This window comes from Cavia porcellus, unplaced genomic scaffold (genome assembly GCF_034190915.1).
Source record: "Cavia porcellus strain 051 isolate PalLab524CR breed Dunkin Hartley unplaced genomic scaffold, mCavPor4.1 scaffold_6, whole genome shotgun sequence".
Lineage (NCBI taxonomy): Eukaryota > Metazoa > Chordata > Mammalia > Rodentia > Caviidae > Cavia > Cavia porcellus.
In genome coordinates, this window is record NW_026947489.1 from 22,583,390 (window position 1) to 22,598,528 (window position 15,139).

Genomic DNA, 15,139 nt, shown 5'->3' on the forward strand with positions numbered 1-15,139 from the left:
TCCAGTCAGTTTCTATTAAATGATATTTGGGTCATATATTCCAAAATCTCAACAGTTTATGCTGCCTTGCTGTTTTAAGAGAAAAGGTTAAGATCCCAGACCAGGGCAGGCATGGTAGTGTGTCCCTGCAATCCCACAGGCTAAAGCAGAAGGATCAATGCTAATTCAAGGCCACCCTGGGCTACACAGTGACTTCAAGGCCAGCCTGAACTGCATACTGAAACCTTGTCTCCAAAAGACAATAAATAAATAAATCCCAGACCACATAGAAGAGCACCCACACTCTGCAACATATTTCATAAGCAAGGCACTGATGCTCACTGATGGTCAATGTTTAAGGTAACATTCAGAAGTATGCTATAATACCAGCTAAACACTGCTATAATACCAGCATTTGAGAGGCTAAGGCAGAAGAATCACTGAGTTTGAAGGCAGTCTGGGCTACATAGTGACAGAGTTCAAAGACAACCTAAACTACAAAGTGAGACCTTGAGACCTTGTCTCAAAAAAAAAGAAAATAGTGAACAATCCCTCCCACCCACACCCCCAAAAGTCATCTGGAGGGAAAAAAAAAAAAAAATAGGATTCCTGCTTTAGTCCTCACACCAAAATAAGCTCAAAATGGATCTAATTTAGTTAAATACTAAAACCCAATACATTCTAAAATATATGATATAATAAGAGCCAATATCCTTGATATTTATAATTCTTATAAATCAATTAAAAAGTCTAAAGAAAGCTGGGCACAGTGGTGCACCCCTGTAATCCCAGCATTTGAGAAGCTGAGTCATGAGGATCATGGAGAGTTTGAGATCAGCCTGGGCTACAAAGTGAGCTCAATGCCAGCCTGAACTGCATGGTAAGACCCTGTCTCCAAAAGAGAAAAACAAAAACAAAAAGCATAAAAAGTCTAAAGATCCAAAGGAAATGAAATATTCTGCCAATATAGTTCACAGGAAAAAAAATACAAGTGGCTTACGTACATACAAAAAGAAGCTCACCTTCACTCACAACTAGAAATGAAACTACAATACCATTTCCATCTATCGAACTTGCAAACATTAAAAAAAATTTTTTAGAATACTCTGGGCTGATGAAATTATGGGGAAAACAGTCTTCTATATGACCAACATGTAAACTAGAACAATCTCTTAAAGAAATGGCAATATTCATCAAGTAACATACTCCCTTTCACTCAAAAATTGCACTTTTAGAAACCTATCCTGCAAGCAAAATTAAATATGCACAATGACATACACAAAGTTGCTAACCAAAGGCTTGTTCATAAAAAATGAAAGCTGCGAGAAGGGGTGCCTATGGATGTTTAAACCCATGACTAAAAACTTAAATAACCATGAAAAATAAAAATATTGACAGGCATTGATTGAGAAAAAAAAAGAAAAATACACTCCACTGTATTCACACAGAATGAATTTCAAGATGCCAAGAAAATCTATAGTAAGCAACTGTTTTCAAACAAAGAAAAAATGATTTGTACTGATGTGCACAGAGTATTTCCAGAGGAATATATCATCAGAATAGTGGTTCTATCTGGAAAAGGAAACACATAGCTGGAAACAGGATTGAGAAGACAGATCACATCACAACTGTTTAGTAAGTGCTTTTTAAAAAAAAAAAAAAAAAAAGTGCTTTACATTTTAAAATAAGATAAAATCTAAAAAAATACTTTTGAGGATTTTCAAATTTTTGAAGGAAATTCTAAAAATCAAGTCACTAGCCAGGCGTGGTAGCTCATGCCTGTAATCCCAGCACTGGGGAGGCTGAGGTGGGAGGATCATTGGGAGTTCGAGATCAGCCTAGGCTACAAAGTGAGCTCAAGGTGAGCCTGAACTGCATAGTGACACCCCATCTCCAAAAAAAAAAAGTCAAGCCACTGTCAACTACTACCTTTTCGATAATCAAATCAGCACTGCCCAAGCTAATGACACAGAAATGCTGAAAATCATGTCATAAATCATGTCAGTAAAAGGCAAGTCTTATTTCCTTACAGCTTTATGGGTCACCTAAATATTATAAAAGGACCTGATGATTAATGATAATTGCACCAATTTTATTTTATCATTTTTGTATCTTTAATCACATTTTTTTTTCTTTTTCAATTTTTCCTTTCTTAATTTTACCTCATCCCTTTCATTCCTAAATTCCTTCTGTTTTGGTGTTTAGGAAAAATTTTCTCTATTGGAGAAAAATTTTTTAGTTTATGTTGGTGATCAATGGCACCAAGTAACATCTGGATACTTGTTAACATTCTAGATAAATACCTATCACAAAAAAGTATTTTCTTCTAAAAAAAAAAAAATAAAAAATAAAAACCTCACAGTTCTCACAGTCCAGCATTCTCTCAGTCCCAGACATCTGTCACAAAACAGCCACGCCAAGCCCTGGGCTGGCAGCTGGCTCTCCAATGTTCCTTCTGCTTTTCGTTATGATTTCCAATGAGTCAACAGGAAGGTATTCTGAGCAAAGAAGAAATAGAGGCCTTTACACAAGTCTTTCCTTCACCCACAACCCCCCAACACACAGCTCTTGCCAAATGATCCAAAGCAATTTCCAATCCAATTTGCCATTCCTGTCTGTATGAGGTCCCTATTTAATAAACAAGAACTTGGTGAGAAGGAACACCTTTCGATGCTGACGATGAAGCTGATAATGGGTTAGAAGAAGAAAAACAAACCTAAAGAGTCTCACAATCTAGACACAAAAACACACAGGACAAATTGGAGACTTGCCCTCATACAGAGTGGTAGGTAGAAGACTCTGCAATCAGAAGCAGGTAAACAAGTAGCTGGGCACAGTAGCACACAGTGGGAAGGCTGAGGCAGGAGGATAACAAGTCAAGCTCAGCCTGAGCAACTTAGCAAGAACCTGTCTCACACTGAAAAATGTAAAAAGGGGTGGGAAGCCAGGCATAATAGCACATGCCTGTAATCCCAGCACTCAGCAAGTAGAGGCAAGAGGAATGCCTTGAGTTCGAGCCCAACCTGGACTCTATGGTGAACTGAAGGGCAGCCTGAATTTATGTGAGACCCTGTCTCAAATTTTAAAAAAATTTAAGAAAATTGTGCGTGGTGGCACACATCTGTCATTGCAGCACTCATGAGCCTGAGGCAAAAAGACTGCCACAAGTTCAACTATCCAGCCTGAACCACATAGTGAGAGTCTTTCTCAAAAAAAAAAAGGCTATGGTTGTAGTAGTTCACTGGAAAGGCTGAAAAGTCTCTGTACTCAATCTCCAGCCCCACCACCACCAAAAACAGCTAATTAGATAAAACATACAAAGCTCTTAGCATAATGTTACCATGCAGTAAGTACTCAATATCTACTAATGACTACAATTAGGAAAGCAGGAAAAGAAGACCTAACTTAGAGACAGATGGGAAATATTTTCAACCATGGTGATTTTGCAAATTTAGAGTTGGGGAGGCTGTTTTTGCAGGGATTCAAATGTACTAGGACTCTATAATAAAATGGCTTATTGAAATAACCTATTCTTCCCAACATACAATTTCAAGAAACTGTTTTAAATAGTAAACTTGCTATTCAAAATAAACCATTAACCAGAACTTTCATTTGTAAGTTTAAATTTTTTTTTTTTTAATTTGGAACAATTAAACCACTATAAGGAGACTACAAACGAAAAATGAACAAGCAGAGCTCTGATTTGATCAGGTAGGCCATGGGACCTCACATTCAAGCACTTCAAGCCTGCTCAAAGATATCGTCTCTAGGCAACCAAGCCCCAAGTTAAACAAACAACTGCTGTAATATGAATCACTTCCGGAAGGTCTCACTTTGCCTACCAGCACTTTCTTACACAAATACTTGTCAAGGGGTTTATTTAGGCTGCCCCAAATGGAAACAACCAAAAGTCCATCAAACACTACACAGTTTAAAAAGGTTCAAAGCAAGTTCTATTACCAACAGGTAGCCCCAATTTACTACACTATGAGGCAGAAGAAATTACACAGAAATCACCAACAGGTCACTGAGCAAGACTGGACAATGAAATTTTTAGAACATGCCAACTGCAAACCTGAAATGTATTTTTGTTATTTTTTTAATTAGGGGTTTTTAAATACATCAAGGTAATTTCTGCTCCGACTTCTAAGAACAGAAGACATATATGCTAAATTAGGTCAAATTAACGGACTGCTTAACCCTGGAAGTCTTTTACCTTGACTGGCAGACAATCTCAGCTGACCAGTTAACAGGCTTACTTGTGGTCATGTCCAATTCAACACATACTGACAAGGAGAATCAGTGAAGTATTGAATCTGGCCCTCCTGGTTACCCAGTCCTTCCTCTCACTTAAGAGAGGTCTGATGATAGCCAAGTAAGGTAGCATGAACTCCCAGCAACTCCAGAAGCCAAGGCCAGAAAATCACTCAAGCTAAGGAGACCACCCTGGGTAATATAGTGAGAGTCCAACTTTGAGGAAAAGGACTTTACACATACCACTCTATTCTTCATGAACTAACAATTGCATCGATTAACAAGAATACAGGGGGAGAAGAACTATATATAGTCGCTCAAAATGAAAACTACAATGGGACAAAGCAACTGCCAAAAACAATGGGGGAAGGGACCAGGATTACAGAAAATCAAGTCAGTGAGACATACCCAGAATACTCCAAATGATTTATGTTAAATCATCATTGTTATGATTTAACACAAACAAATGACATGAAGAACAGCCATAAGACACTATGCAGATCCTAACCCTCAAGACATAACGAATGAATCAAAACCAATTATTAAAGGTGTAGTGAGTAATTTACTAGAGTTAAGATAAACAGGAGACATTTTAAATCAAGAAGTCTCAGAAGAGGCCATGATGGGTCTGGAAAGAAGACATCAAGAAGCTAGTTTGATCTTCAGTAAACTGCACAAACCAGGCCAGGAAGAGAGAAGCCAGACTGCCTTTCCCACAAGCCAACCCAGGAAAAGAGTGCACTGAGAATCAAGGTCCACCCCCCACCCCCGTAAGCAATGGCTGGCTGGGAGGACAGGCTAAGTTGATAGCAACTGAGGTACAAAAACAACTAAATGCTTGTATTGTTTGATTGGCTTTGCAGGTCTAAGGCTGGTAGTCTAGGCATCTATTAGGAGGATGACAGTATGCAATACAGTAAATATAGGGGATTTCCTTGTCTTGTTTTTGAAATCCAGTATTATTCTCACTGTTTTGTTTTGTTCCGATTTACTGTTTGTCTTATTCAATGCTCTGTTTTGATTGATTTTATTGTTTTGTTTTACTGGATTTTACTATGCCTGAGGAAATGGACAACTATTGTGAAGATAACAAGATATATTATGGTAGCCATTGTTGACCTATTGTCCTGTTATGAAGTTCTGTACCATTTTCACTGCTTTGTTTTGATTAGTTTTATTCTGTTTTGTATTGTTGGGTTTTATTCACCTTAAAATTAAAAAAAAGAACAAGAAAAAGAAGAGTCTCAATGCTTGCCTAGCATCCTGGGCCTCTACAACACCCTGAGTTCAATCTACCTTCAAAAAGAGACTCCAACTTATCAGCAAAATTGCTAAGCCAATACCAATCCTAATATGTAACTTGAGGAAAATAAGAGTTCCTTATTCTTGGCTGGAGATAGAGCTTCAGCAGCACAAGCACCTGTCTGACAAGCATGAGATCATGAGTTTGATCCCCATATCCAAAAAAAAAAAAAATTCCTTGTTTTCATTCCTTTCAAATTTAAAAAAAATCAAGATATCTGTAATGGAACTAAATTAGGTTATTAGCTTCAGATGTTGCTTTTCAGTAGTAATGGTACAAGCAACTTAAATTGCATTTATTTTCTCAAAAACAAAAGATCTGTAATCCCAGCACTCTGGAGGCTGAGGCAAGATGATTGCCATGAACTGAGTTCCAGGCCAGCTTCGGTCGGGTTACACACTGAGTTCAAGGCCAGCCTGAACTGCATAGTAAGACCTTGTCTTTTTAAAAAATAAAAAAAGGCGGGGAGGGGCGGGTCACAAGAGAAAATCAAGAACTAGAACTATATTGTAATTTAATATTTGACAAAGTAGACATCAATTGCTAACAGGTAGAAAAAAAAGATGGTTTGTAAATATTACAACTCAGAAATACGAGTCCTTAAAAAATTTAAAGTCTTTAAAAAATTACATCAGCCAGATAAAGTGGCTCATGCCTTCAATCCCAGACACTTAGAAGACTGAGGGAGTACTACATATTGGAAGCCAGATTGGACACCTGAGTGCTATCTAAGCTCAGTGAAGCTCCACCTCAAGATAAAAAATAAAAAGGGTTGGGCTGTAGATCAGCAATGGTGTACTTGCTGCCTGAATTCGATCCCCACTACTGTTCAAGAAAAGTAAATCATAGAAACGCTAATATGTTGTAAAACTACAAATTGCAGAAAGATTTTTTTTTTTGTCTTTTTCATTTTTATCGGTACCGGGGACCGAACTCACGACCGCCTGCCTGCAAGGCAGGTGCTTATGCCGCTGAGCTAAATCCCCAGCCCCTGCAGAAAGATTTTAAAGAAATTAAACCATCTGCTATAGATTTTAGCTCAGTAGCATAAAGGCCTGCCTAGCAAGCACAAGGTCACAAATCAATCCCAGTACCAAAAAAACAAAAACAAAAAAAACAGGCAGCAAGAAATTAAACTACCTAAACTTTGAAGTGACAAATTACAAAGAGAGATTAACATTTAAACTCCAGCTGTGAGGGGTGTAGCTTGGTGGCACTACACTTGTTTAGAATGAGTAAAAATCTAGGTTACAGCCACAAGCAACACACACACAAAAAAATACAGTAAACTACGTTAATTCCATAAAATTTAAAACTGTAAAACATGGAAAATCGGGGCTGGGGATTTAGTTCGGCGGCATAAGCGCCTGCCTTGCAAGCAGGCAGTCCTGAGTTCGATCCCTGGTACGGATAAAAACGAAAAAAAAAAAAAAAAAGACCAAAAAAAAAAAAAAAAAGGAAAATCAAAACAAAAATTCTTAAATGGAAAATCAAGAACATTTGCACCAAATATTAAAGGTCAGCATACATACAAGGGAGCTCACAAGTTAACTTTAGAAAACGAGTAAATTGTATCAACAGAAAATCTGCATAAAAAAATAAAAACTGATAAATGTTTAATCACAATAATATAACTAAACTGGAATAAACCTAAATAAATTACAGATTTTTATGTAGACATTAAAAACAGTAAATATACAAAACAAAATCTAAATGTGATTACATCTAAAAATTATGTGTTTTTTCATCACTTCCTTTTTATCATAAATTACCATTGTATAAAACATTTTAGAGATAATAGTACAGGGTTAAACAAGAAAAAATCCTGTCACAACCTCTACCCCTATAATGCTCCCCCCCAGAGACACCCAGTTTTTGATTTTTCCTCAAAACTAAAACTTAATTCTGAGAGGGTAAAAAAAACTAGGCCTACCAATATTTAGGATGTTGAAAGTGCCCAGAAAATTGCCTAAAAAAGTATACTCACACTTCATCATCTTCATGGCAAATCTGCTTTTGCCCAAAGAACATGATAAAGAACACATTTACCAAGTGTTTCTGTATTTCACAGTATCAGGCACTTCTCTACAGCAACTCTAAAACACACAGTATTCCTGTGGTGTGAAGTACAAACTTAGGCTACTTCTGAGGGTAGGCAGCTTGCAAAACCAGAATCAAAAGGCACACCTGCCAAAACTCAGTCTCATTCTTTTCACTTGCCAAGATATTTCAACATTCAAGATTTTCAAGGGCATTTTATTTAGACTTTGTGAATCTCTTTTACCTGTAAGTACCACAGAGTATTCACATGACTTTTCTTAGTAATAATGATAGCTATACTGGATGGCACTAATCCAATTTGGGGGTGAAGGGTGCCGAGGATTGAACCCAGGCCTCTACTAAGTCACAATGTGCTCTACCACTGAGCTGTACCTCCTGGTACACATTTTTTAACTGTAAAACGTACAGTTTACTACTAAGGCTAAAAAGGTGTTGGTGACTACACTAAGAAGGAGTATTCCCCTGCCACATGTAACCCTGTTACTGTGTGCAAACAGTTTCAAGCATTTTAACAAATACATTGGTAAATGCAACCCACTTATTACAGAGTCTGCCTGCACTAAATTAAGCTTCAGAAAAAAGAATGGACGTTTCCATCTATGTCACTATTTTAAGAGTTAAAAATAAGTTTCATTCCATATTTCCTCTATATAATTATGACTAGGCAAATGCCCAACGGGTCACTAAGTAGCTACAGGCCCTGAATCACACTGGGTGGTGCTGAATATTTTCTCATGTGTAAAAGGAGTTTGGATCCCTCTCCTAAAAATAACCCCCTCAATCATGAAGTTATAGTTCTCCATCTGAGAATCATCGAAGCTGGTGAGCATGCTGTTCTTCTGAATTAACTCGCTTATCCAGTCTGTTTTCTTGGCTCTTAAAAGTCTTAACTTCTGTTTTGAGGATCACACTGTGCTAGCCTAGAAATAACCACATGTTCCGGTAATTCTTATACCATTCAGAGAGAGGAGATCTAATGAACTCAATCCAGAAAATGCTCTATGCCAACAATGAAGACATTCTGCAGAATGGGGGAGTGGCTCAGTGATAGTGCACTTAGCCAGCAAATATAAGGCTCTGGGTTTGACTCCCAGCACCATCAAGAAGAAAAGAAAAAAAAAAAGCAAAAAGACATACACACAAAAGAGAATTTGTTCTCAAGAACTAACTTCTTTCTAAGATACCTTTTCAATTCCCCTAAATTACAGAAGGTAAAGTGCTTCTATTTAGTGCTAAGCTCTTGTTAACACCATGTAGTTAGTGACAGGCCACAGCTTGTACTTCCCGCGGTGAGGGTGCATGTGTACCCTTGATCGGGGCATGGGCGCTCAGCAGGAGGAAGGTAGCCCACAACAGACTACAAAAAACATTCCAGGCAATCTGCAAGAAGGACTCCTAAATGGACAAACTCAAGGAGAACTGGAATTAACCTTCCTTCTGTGAACTTCCACCTAACTGCATTTCCTTCTATTGCACAATGGCTCGTACTGTCTCTTCACCTGTCTTCTGCTATTCTGTTCTGCCTCACATGTTTTCATCTTGGTTCTTTTTCCTTCCACCTGAAACCTCCTTTTTGGACCACTTTTTTTTTTTTTTAATCACCTAAACCTCTGATCTTTATTACTTTCCCCACTAGTTCAAGACCTGAGCACCTACATACCTCACATATTTAAATGTCATTTCCTTCAACTGGGTGAAAACAGTTTTAACTCTCCTCTCCTGTATGACTGCTTGTTGGCCAAAACAAATGTAAAACTTAGAACAGGCAAAAATAAACAAATAAACTTTCATTTAAGCATAAATAGTAACTTACATTTACCTAGGTAATGGGGGAGGCTGGGGATTTAGCTTAGTGACATAAGCACCCGCTTGCCAAGTGCAAGATCCTGAGTTCAAGCCCCAGTACCAAAAAAGAAAAGGTAATGGGGAAATGGATATATTATCCATTGAACTCCACCCCCCAAAAAACCGTGAAACTAGAGGGTGAGCAGGGCAAAGCTAGTGCCAACGGAAAGTAAAAATGATTAAAATATGTATTATGTGTATATACAAATTTCCCAAAATTAAACTCATTAATCAGTGAAAAAAAGGAAAATAAAAATGTTTCAAATAAAATCCTTTCTACGCTATGTGGCCTTGAGTAAAAAGCCTTGAATTCTGAAGTGTCACATTAATTTTCATATGAAAGTAGCTTTTCAAACAATAAAAAAAAAAAAAAGCAGAGCCGGGCATGGTGGCTCACACCTGTAATCCCAGCATTTGGGAGGCCGAGGTGGGAGGATTGTTGCAAGTTCGAGACCAGCCTGGGCTATAAAGTGAGCTCAAGGCCAGCCTGAACTGCCTATCGAGACCCTGTCTCAAAAAAGACAAAAAAAAAAAAAAAGCAGAAATCTCTGTATTTTCTATTTTCCAAAAGTTTCCCACTTTACCTTCTTGGGTAAACACAAACCCTTAACCACAACACACTTCTCTCCCTCTACACACATTTATATTCACTCTTTCCACATACTCCTCTCTTCCCAAGAAAGAGCTCTCTAAAGGTACAGGGCAAAATCGAGTGCCCCAGGACACACAATGGGGCCACTGTACTAAAAGGTAGAGCTTTTTGTGGGAGGAGTAGTAGTATTACAAATAGAACTGAAGAGGGAAACCTTTTCTCCATTGGATCTCTCTGGTCTTTATTCCTGACCTTGGGTCCACTCTAAATCCAGATGGTGGGGCTCCTCCAACTTAAAAGGAAACAAGACTAAGCCTATTCAATAAGGTGAACTGGGTCTGGTATCAAAGAGGAAAGAGAAGCCCTAGGAGCACATAAGATGCAGCCCAGCGCCCAACAGGTAGTGGCAGAACTGGGGACAGGAAACCCTAGCTAACAATGAAAAGCAGGCCATTTGTCTCTGAAGCATCCAGAACATTTTTTAGGGTGGCAAAAGTCACACTGGATGAATCCAGGGGATCCTGGTCCTCTTTTTCTGCCATAACTTGGCCACCAGGTTACTTAGTCCTCTCTGACTGTAAAATCTGGATGTTTTCAAAATTGATTTTCCCAACAAAGTTTTAAACAAAAGGAAAACATACCAAGAAAACACGCTAGTTGCGGTGATGCACTCCTGAAATCCCAGCACTGGAGAGACTGAAACAGGGAGTTTGAGGACAGCCTCCACCACACAGTGAACTGAAAACCAACTTAAACTTATATAGCAAGACCCTATCTCAAAAAACAAACCAACCAACAAAAACTACCACATCCAGAATTTTTATGATTATCTCCCTAAAATAAACCAGACACATTCCAACAAGGTTAGGCCAAAGGACAGGGTGTGTAAGGGTAATATGCAACTATTATACCCTTCCATCTAACACAAGCATAAAAATTAAAGACTATCATAAACGCACCTACTATCTAACCTCACTCACTAACTATGCAAAACACCCAACTGAACATCTACAGACTAACAGTCCCAAGATGCCTTTTAAATAAAATGGACTACCTCTCTGTACTGGAAAAAATATCTGACAGAAAAGACTGTATTCGGGCTGGGAATTTAGCTCAGCGGCATAAGCTCCTCCTGCCTGGCAAGTGTGAGGTCGTGAGTTTAATCCCCGGTACCAAAAAAAAAAAAAAAAAGACAAGACTGCATTCTGGAGTAGATGGAAACAAAATGACTCCAGTGCAGCTCTTAAGGGAGGGAATAGGATAGAAAATATCATTTTACTCAGGCTATCACATCCAGCATGAGGCAAAATCATAAAAAGGTTTAAAATGCTATTTTTCAACAGGAATAGGGAACCATAGGACACACTAATGGATAGTTCACTACTAAAGCAAATAGTTAGCATGCCTAAGGCCCTGGGTTCACTTTCCAGCTCCACCAAAATACTAAACTTCCATTTAGAGAGGTTAAGTGTTACCATCACTAATCCCTACTGTCCTTTGTTGGAAGGGCTTTTTTTTTTCCCCTTGGGTGATTATCAGGAATTAAACTCAGGACTTTGTGCTTGCCAAGCAGTTACTGCACCACTGAGCTATATCCGCAGTCCCTTGGAGAGAGGCTTTAAACTCAGAAAAGCAGCCTTACACTGCAGAAGTCACACCATAATATATGTTCCCAAGGGAGGGAAAAAGAATGGGACCAGGGAGGGGTACAAAAGGGACTCCAACTGCAGCTGTTATTTTTTTTTTTTTTTAAGATGAAAAGGTGAAGATCTGAAAGGTTAACGTGTTAGTTCTGAATACAAGAATGTTTGCTGTACTGTTCTCGAGATTCTTCTGTAGCATTTTAAAGTTTTCGGAACTATTAAAACAAAAATACCACCACTTTTATTAGATGGTTCATTTAAGCCATTCTTGATTTTCATTAAACTTTAATGACAAATATCTTTTATTGGGGCTGAGGATTTAGCTCAGCGGCATAAACGCCTGCCTTGCAAGCAGGTGGTCATGAGTTCGATCCCTGGCACCGATAAAAATTAAATAAAAAAAAAAAAAAACTAACAAATATCTTTTATTATCCTTCATCAGCCTTTTCCACCAGCACTCACTTATGAAATACACGATTTAAATTATATCTACCTACCCTAGGACCTCTCGAAGGAACACAAGCACAAGAACAAAGGAAATTAATTGCTGATAATAAGTTAACACCCTAAAATTAAAGACTACAAGGTCTTGGGGCATCTGAGAAAGGAAAACAGTAGTTACAGATTCACACTGCCAAGCATGCAGAGGATGCTAAGTCTGATAAACAGTCTGAATTTCTTCCAAATGGATGGACTGATACTGTGATATTCACTGCCCTAATGTGGAAGCCTTCCAACCTAGTGTTCAAGACACAAGTCATAGGGGAAGAGATTCAATTCATACATAACTCGAAACCAATTAGAATCACTATAACATTAACATCAGGAACTCCAGGCCCTAAAAATGCTATTTCTCTCAAACAGTGGGCAGTAACCAAAACAAATGCTGTAAGCATAAAATTAAGTAGCACAAATCTGAAAAAAAAAGTTTAGTATACCCAGATGCTCATCACAGTGCTTCGCCCATCACGTTACTCGTTCCCATAAATAAATACTCTACCTCTACTTACTCTCTCAACCACCAACACCCCCAGGCCCACCTACAAGATACACCCAGAAACCTTTATCTGTGTCCACACATCAAATTTCTTCTTCTAATCTTCTCTCCAGCCAGTCCTTATTTACCTCTTTGCTTCTTCTAAATGACAAAGGTACTCATAAGCCACATTCTGTCGTCTCCTTTCATCCATCTCCTCTGCAGTCAGTCTCTCATTATCCAGGACAGCTAAAACATAAAAGAAAGAATGTAAATATCAAGATTGCTAACCTTTCTCAGAGATAAAAGAATGGCATGCCATCACATTCTTGGTAATCACCTAGAAATCAAGGTAACAAGGTCAAGGTAACTGGTGGACGTGTAGATAGTTAAGTGTACTAAGATCATTTTCCTAAAAAAGAAAAAAACCAAGCTGGATGTGGTAGCACCTGCCTGTAATCCCAGCACTCAGGAGGTTGAGGCTAGAGGATTGCCAAATTCAAGGCCAGCCTAAACTGCACAGTGAGACCCTGTCTCAAAAAGATAAAAAAAAAAAAAAAAAATTAAAACAATTTTAAAAACCTACAGAGTTTCAACTGTACTCATCTTGTCCTTTTTACAAACGTGTGGTAACAAGAATTTGGGCTTAATTCTAGGGTAATCCTGAAAAATACTGACCAAGTTTTGGCTAGAATTTGTCCTAGTTTATCAGAACTTTTTTTTTTTTTTTTAAAGCAGAATCTCGCTATGTAGTTTAGGCTGGCTTGAACTGGCAATGTACTCCCAGGTTAGCCTTGAATTCACAGCAATCCTCCTGCCTCAGCCTCTCAAGTGCTAGAATTATAGGCATGTGCCATCACGTCAGGCCTCTCATAACTTTCTAAAGCTCTCGTCATACTTTCCCCTATTTTATTAACAACCAAAGCCAGCAGTTATTGACGACTGAGTGGTACTAACTGTTCTAAGCATTCTGCATGCTTTCTCTCACTGAAACCCACAACAATCCTATTTTACAGATGAGGGAACTGAGGCCAGGTAAAAGTCTCATGGCGATTAAGAGGAAGGCTGGGATTCCAAGGCAAAAAACCTGTCCCAAGGCCTTTGGATTTAACCATAAAGCAATCTGCCTCCTTCCCAAACACCAAAAAAAATGAAACAGTAAATTCTTAACTTCTTGCAAAGGGGTCAAGGCCTCTCCCAGTCTGGCCTGGATGAATTTTGGAACCTTTCCCCCTTTTCCACTGCCCTTCCTCCTACCACTGTGCATATACCACAACGTGCAGTTCCCACTACACAGTGTCCTGGTCCTCTTCCGTATCTTAGTACTGCCTCCTAGTCCTACCCTGCCCGGTCAGACTTCTCTGGATGGCATCATGCAAAGCTCTATTCAAAAGCCACACCCTGGTTCCCAGGCCCTTTCCTGGCCCACGCTACTCTGTAAGCTTCGCTACTCTCCAAACAACTTGCACCTTTACTGCTCGCTACCATCATTAACTCCTACACCTGTCTGTCTCCGCTTAAAACATTCTTTAGAGACAGGGTCTGGGCTTACTCATCCCTAATTTCACAAACGTGGCACAATCTCACGTATAACTGTTGACTGAGATTACCCCTTTAAAAAAATCGCAGCTATGAACTAAAATCGAAACCTCAAATACCCTCCGAGGACACTCCTGTAGCCAATGGTAATCATCTGTAGTTCATTGATGTTCCAGGGTCGGCCACAGAAAATGAGGAAGTCAAAAGTTTTTGGTGGCTTTTATTATTCTCTTTTTTTTTCTTAAACTTTTGAAATCCTGACGGAAGAAACGACCGAGACAATGAAGCGACGTGCTCAGGGCCGCACCTCGAAAGGTAACCCGGAGCCGGGCACCTCGGAAGCCAGTGGAGCCCCTGCCACAGTCCCGGACACGCCCGGTGCCGTCCCGCTGCCACCTCAGCCCAGCCGCCCCCAAACTACGCTGGCCGCGCGGCTGAAATCCCGGGCCAGGGTGGGGTCCGGGGTCCTACCCGTAGCCTCCGAGCCAGCGGGGGCGCAAGCCAGGTCCACCGCCCCCACCCGCCGGGCCGGCTCTTCCGGGTCCTTGCAGAAGCGGACAGTCAACCCCGCGCCGCCCGCCCGCCCCTGAGCCCCCCGGAAGCCGCGCGCCGGCCGCGGACCCTCGCGCCGCAGAGCCCTGCACTCACAGCCATAGTGCGGCCGGGCCGCAACCTCGTCCGCAGCGGACATGGCGGCTGAGCCTGGGTCACTGCTGAGGAAGCGGTGGTGAGACCTTGAAGAATCGGGCGGCAGCAGCTTCAGCTCCTACCGAGTGCGCGGGCTGGCGGGGTCCCCGAGGTCCCGCCCCGCGGCCTCGCCCTAAAGGCCCCGCCCAGCCTGGCTGCTCCTGCGGGCGGAAGGAGGCGGGGCCAGGGTTGCCTTGGCGAGAGGCGCTGCCGCAGCGGGCGGGAAGGGGCGAAGCCATAGCTACAAGGTCCCGCCCCGT

General features: G+C 40.3%; 1 protein-coding gene across 1 annotated transcript in view; it reads right to left on the bottom strand.

The window, feature by feature from the left end:
- The window catches only part of Iqgap1 (IQ motif containing GTPase activating protein 1), a 92,882-nt gene extending 77,874 nt beyond the window's left edge, over positions 1 to 15,008 (bottom strand). The window contains exons 1-2 of the mRNA XM_003475752.5: positions 14,841 to 15,008; positions 12,803 to 12,902 (exon numbers count right to left, since the gene is read on the bottom strand). Coding sequence (XP_003475800.3) covers positions 12,803 to 12,902; positions 14,841 to 14,883 — 143 coding nt within the window. The 5' untranslated portion in view covers positions 14,884 to 15,008. The remainder of the gene's footprint in view (positions 1 to 12,802; positions 12,903 to 14,840) is intronic.
- Between the last annotated feature and the right edge of the window lie 131 nt (positions 15,009 to 15,139).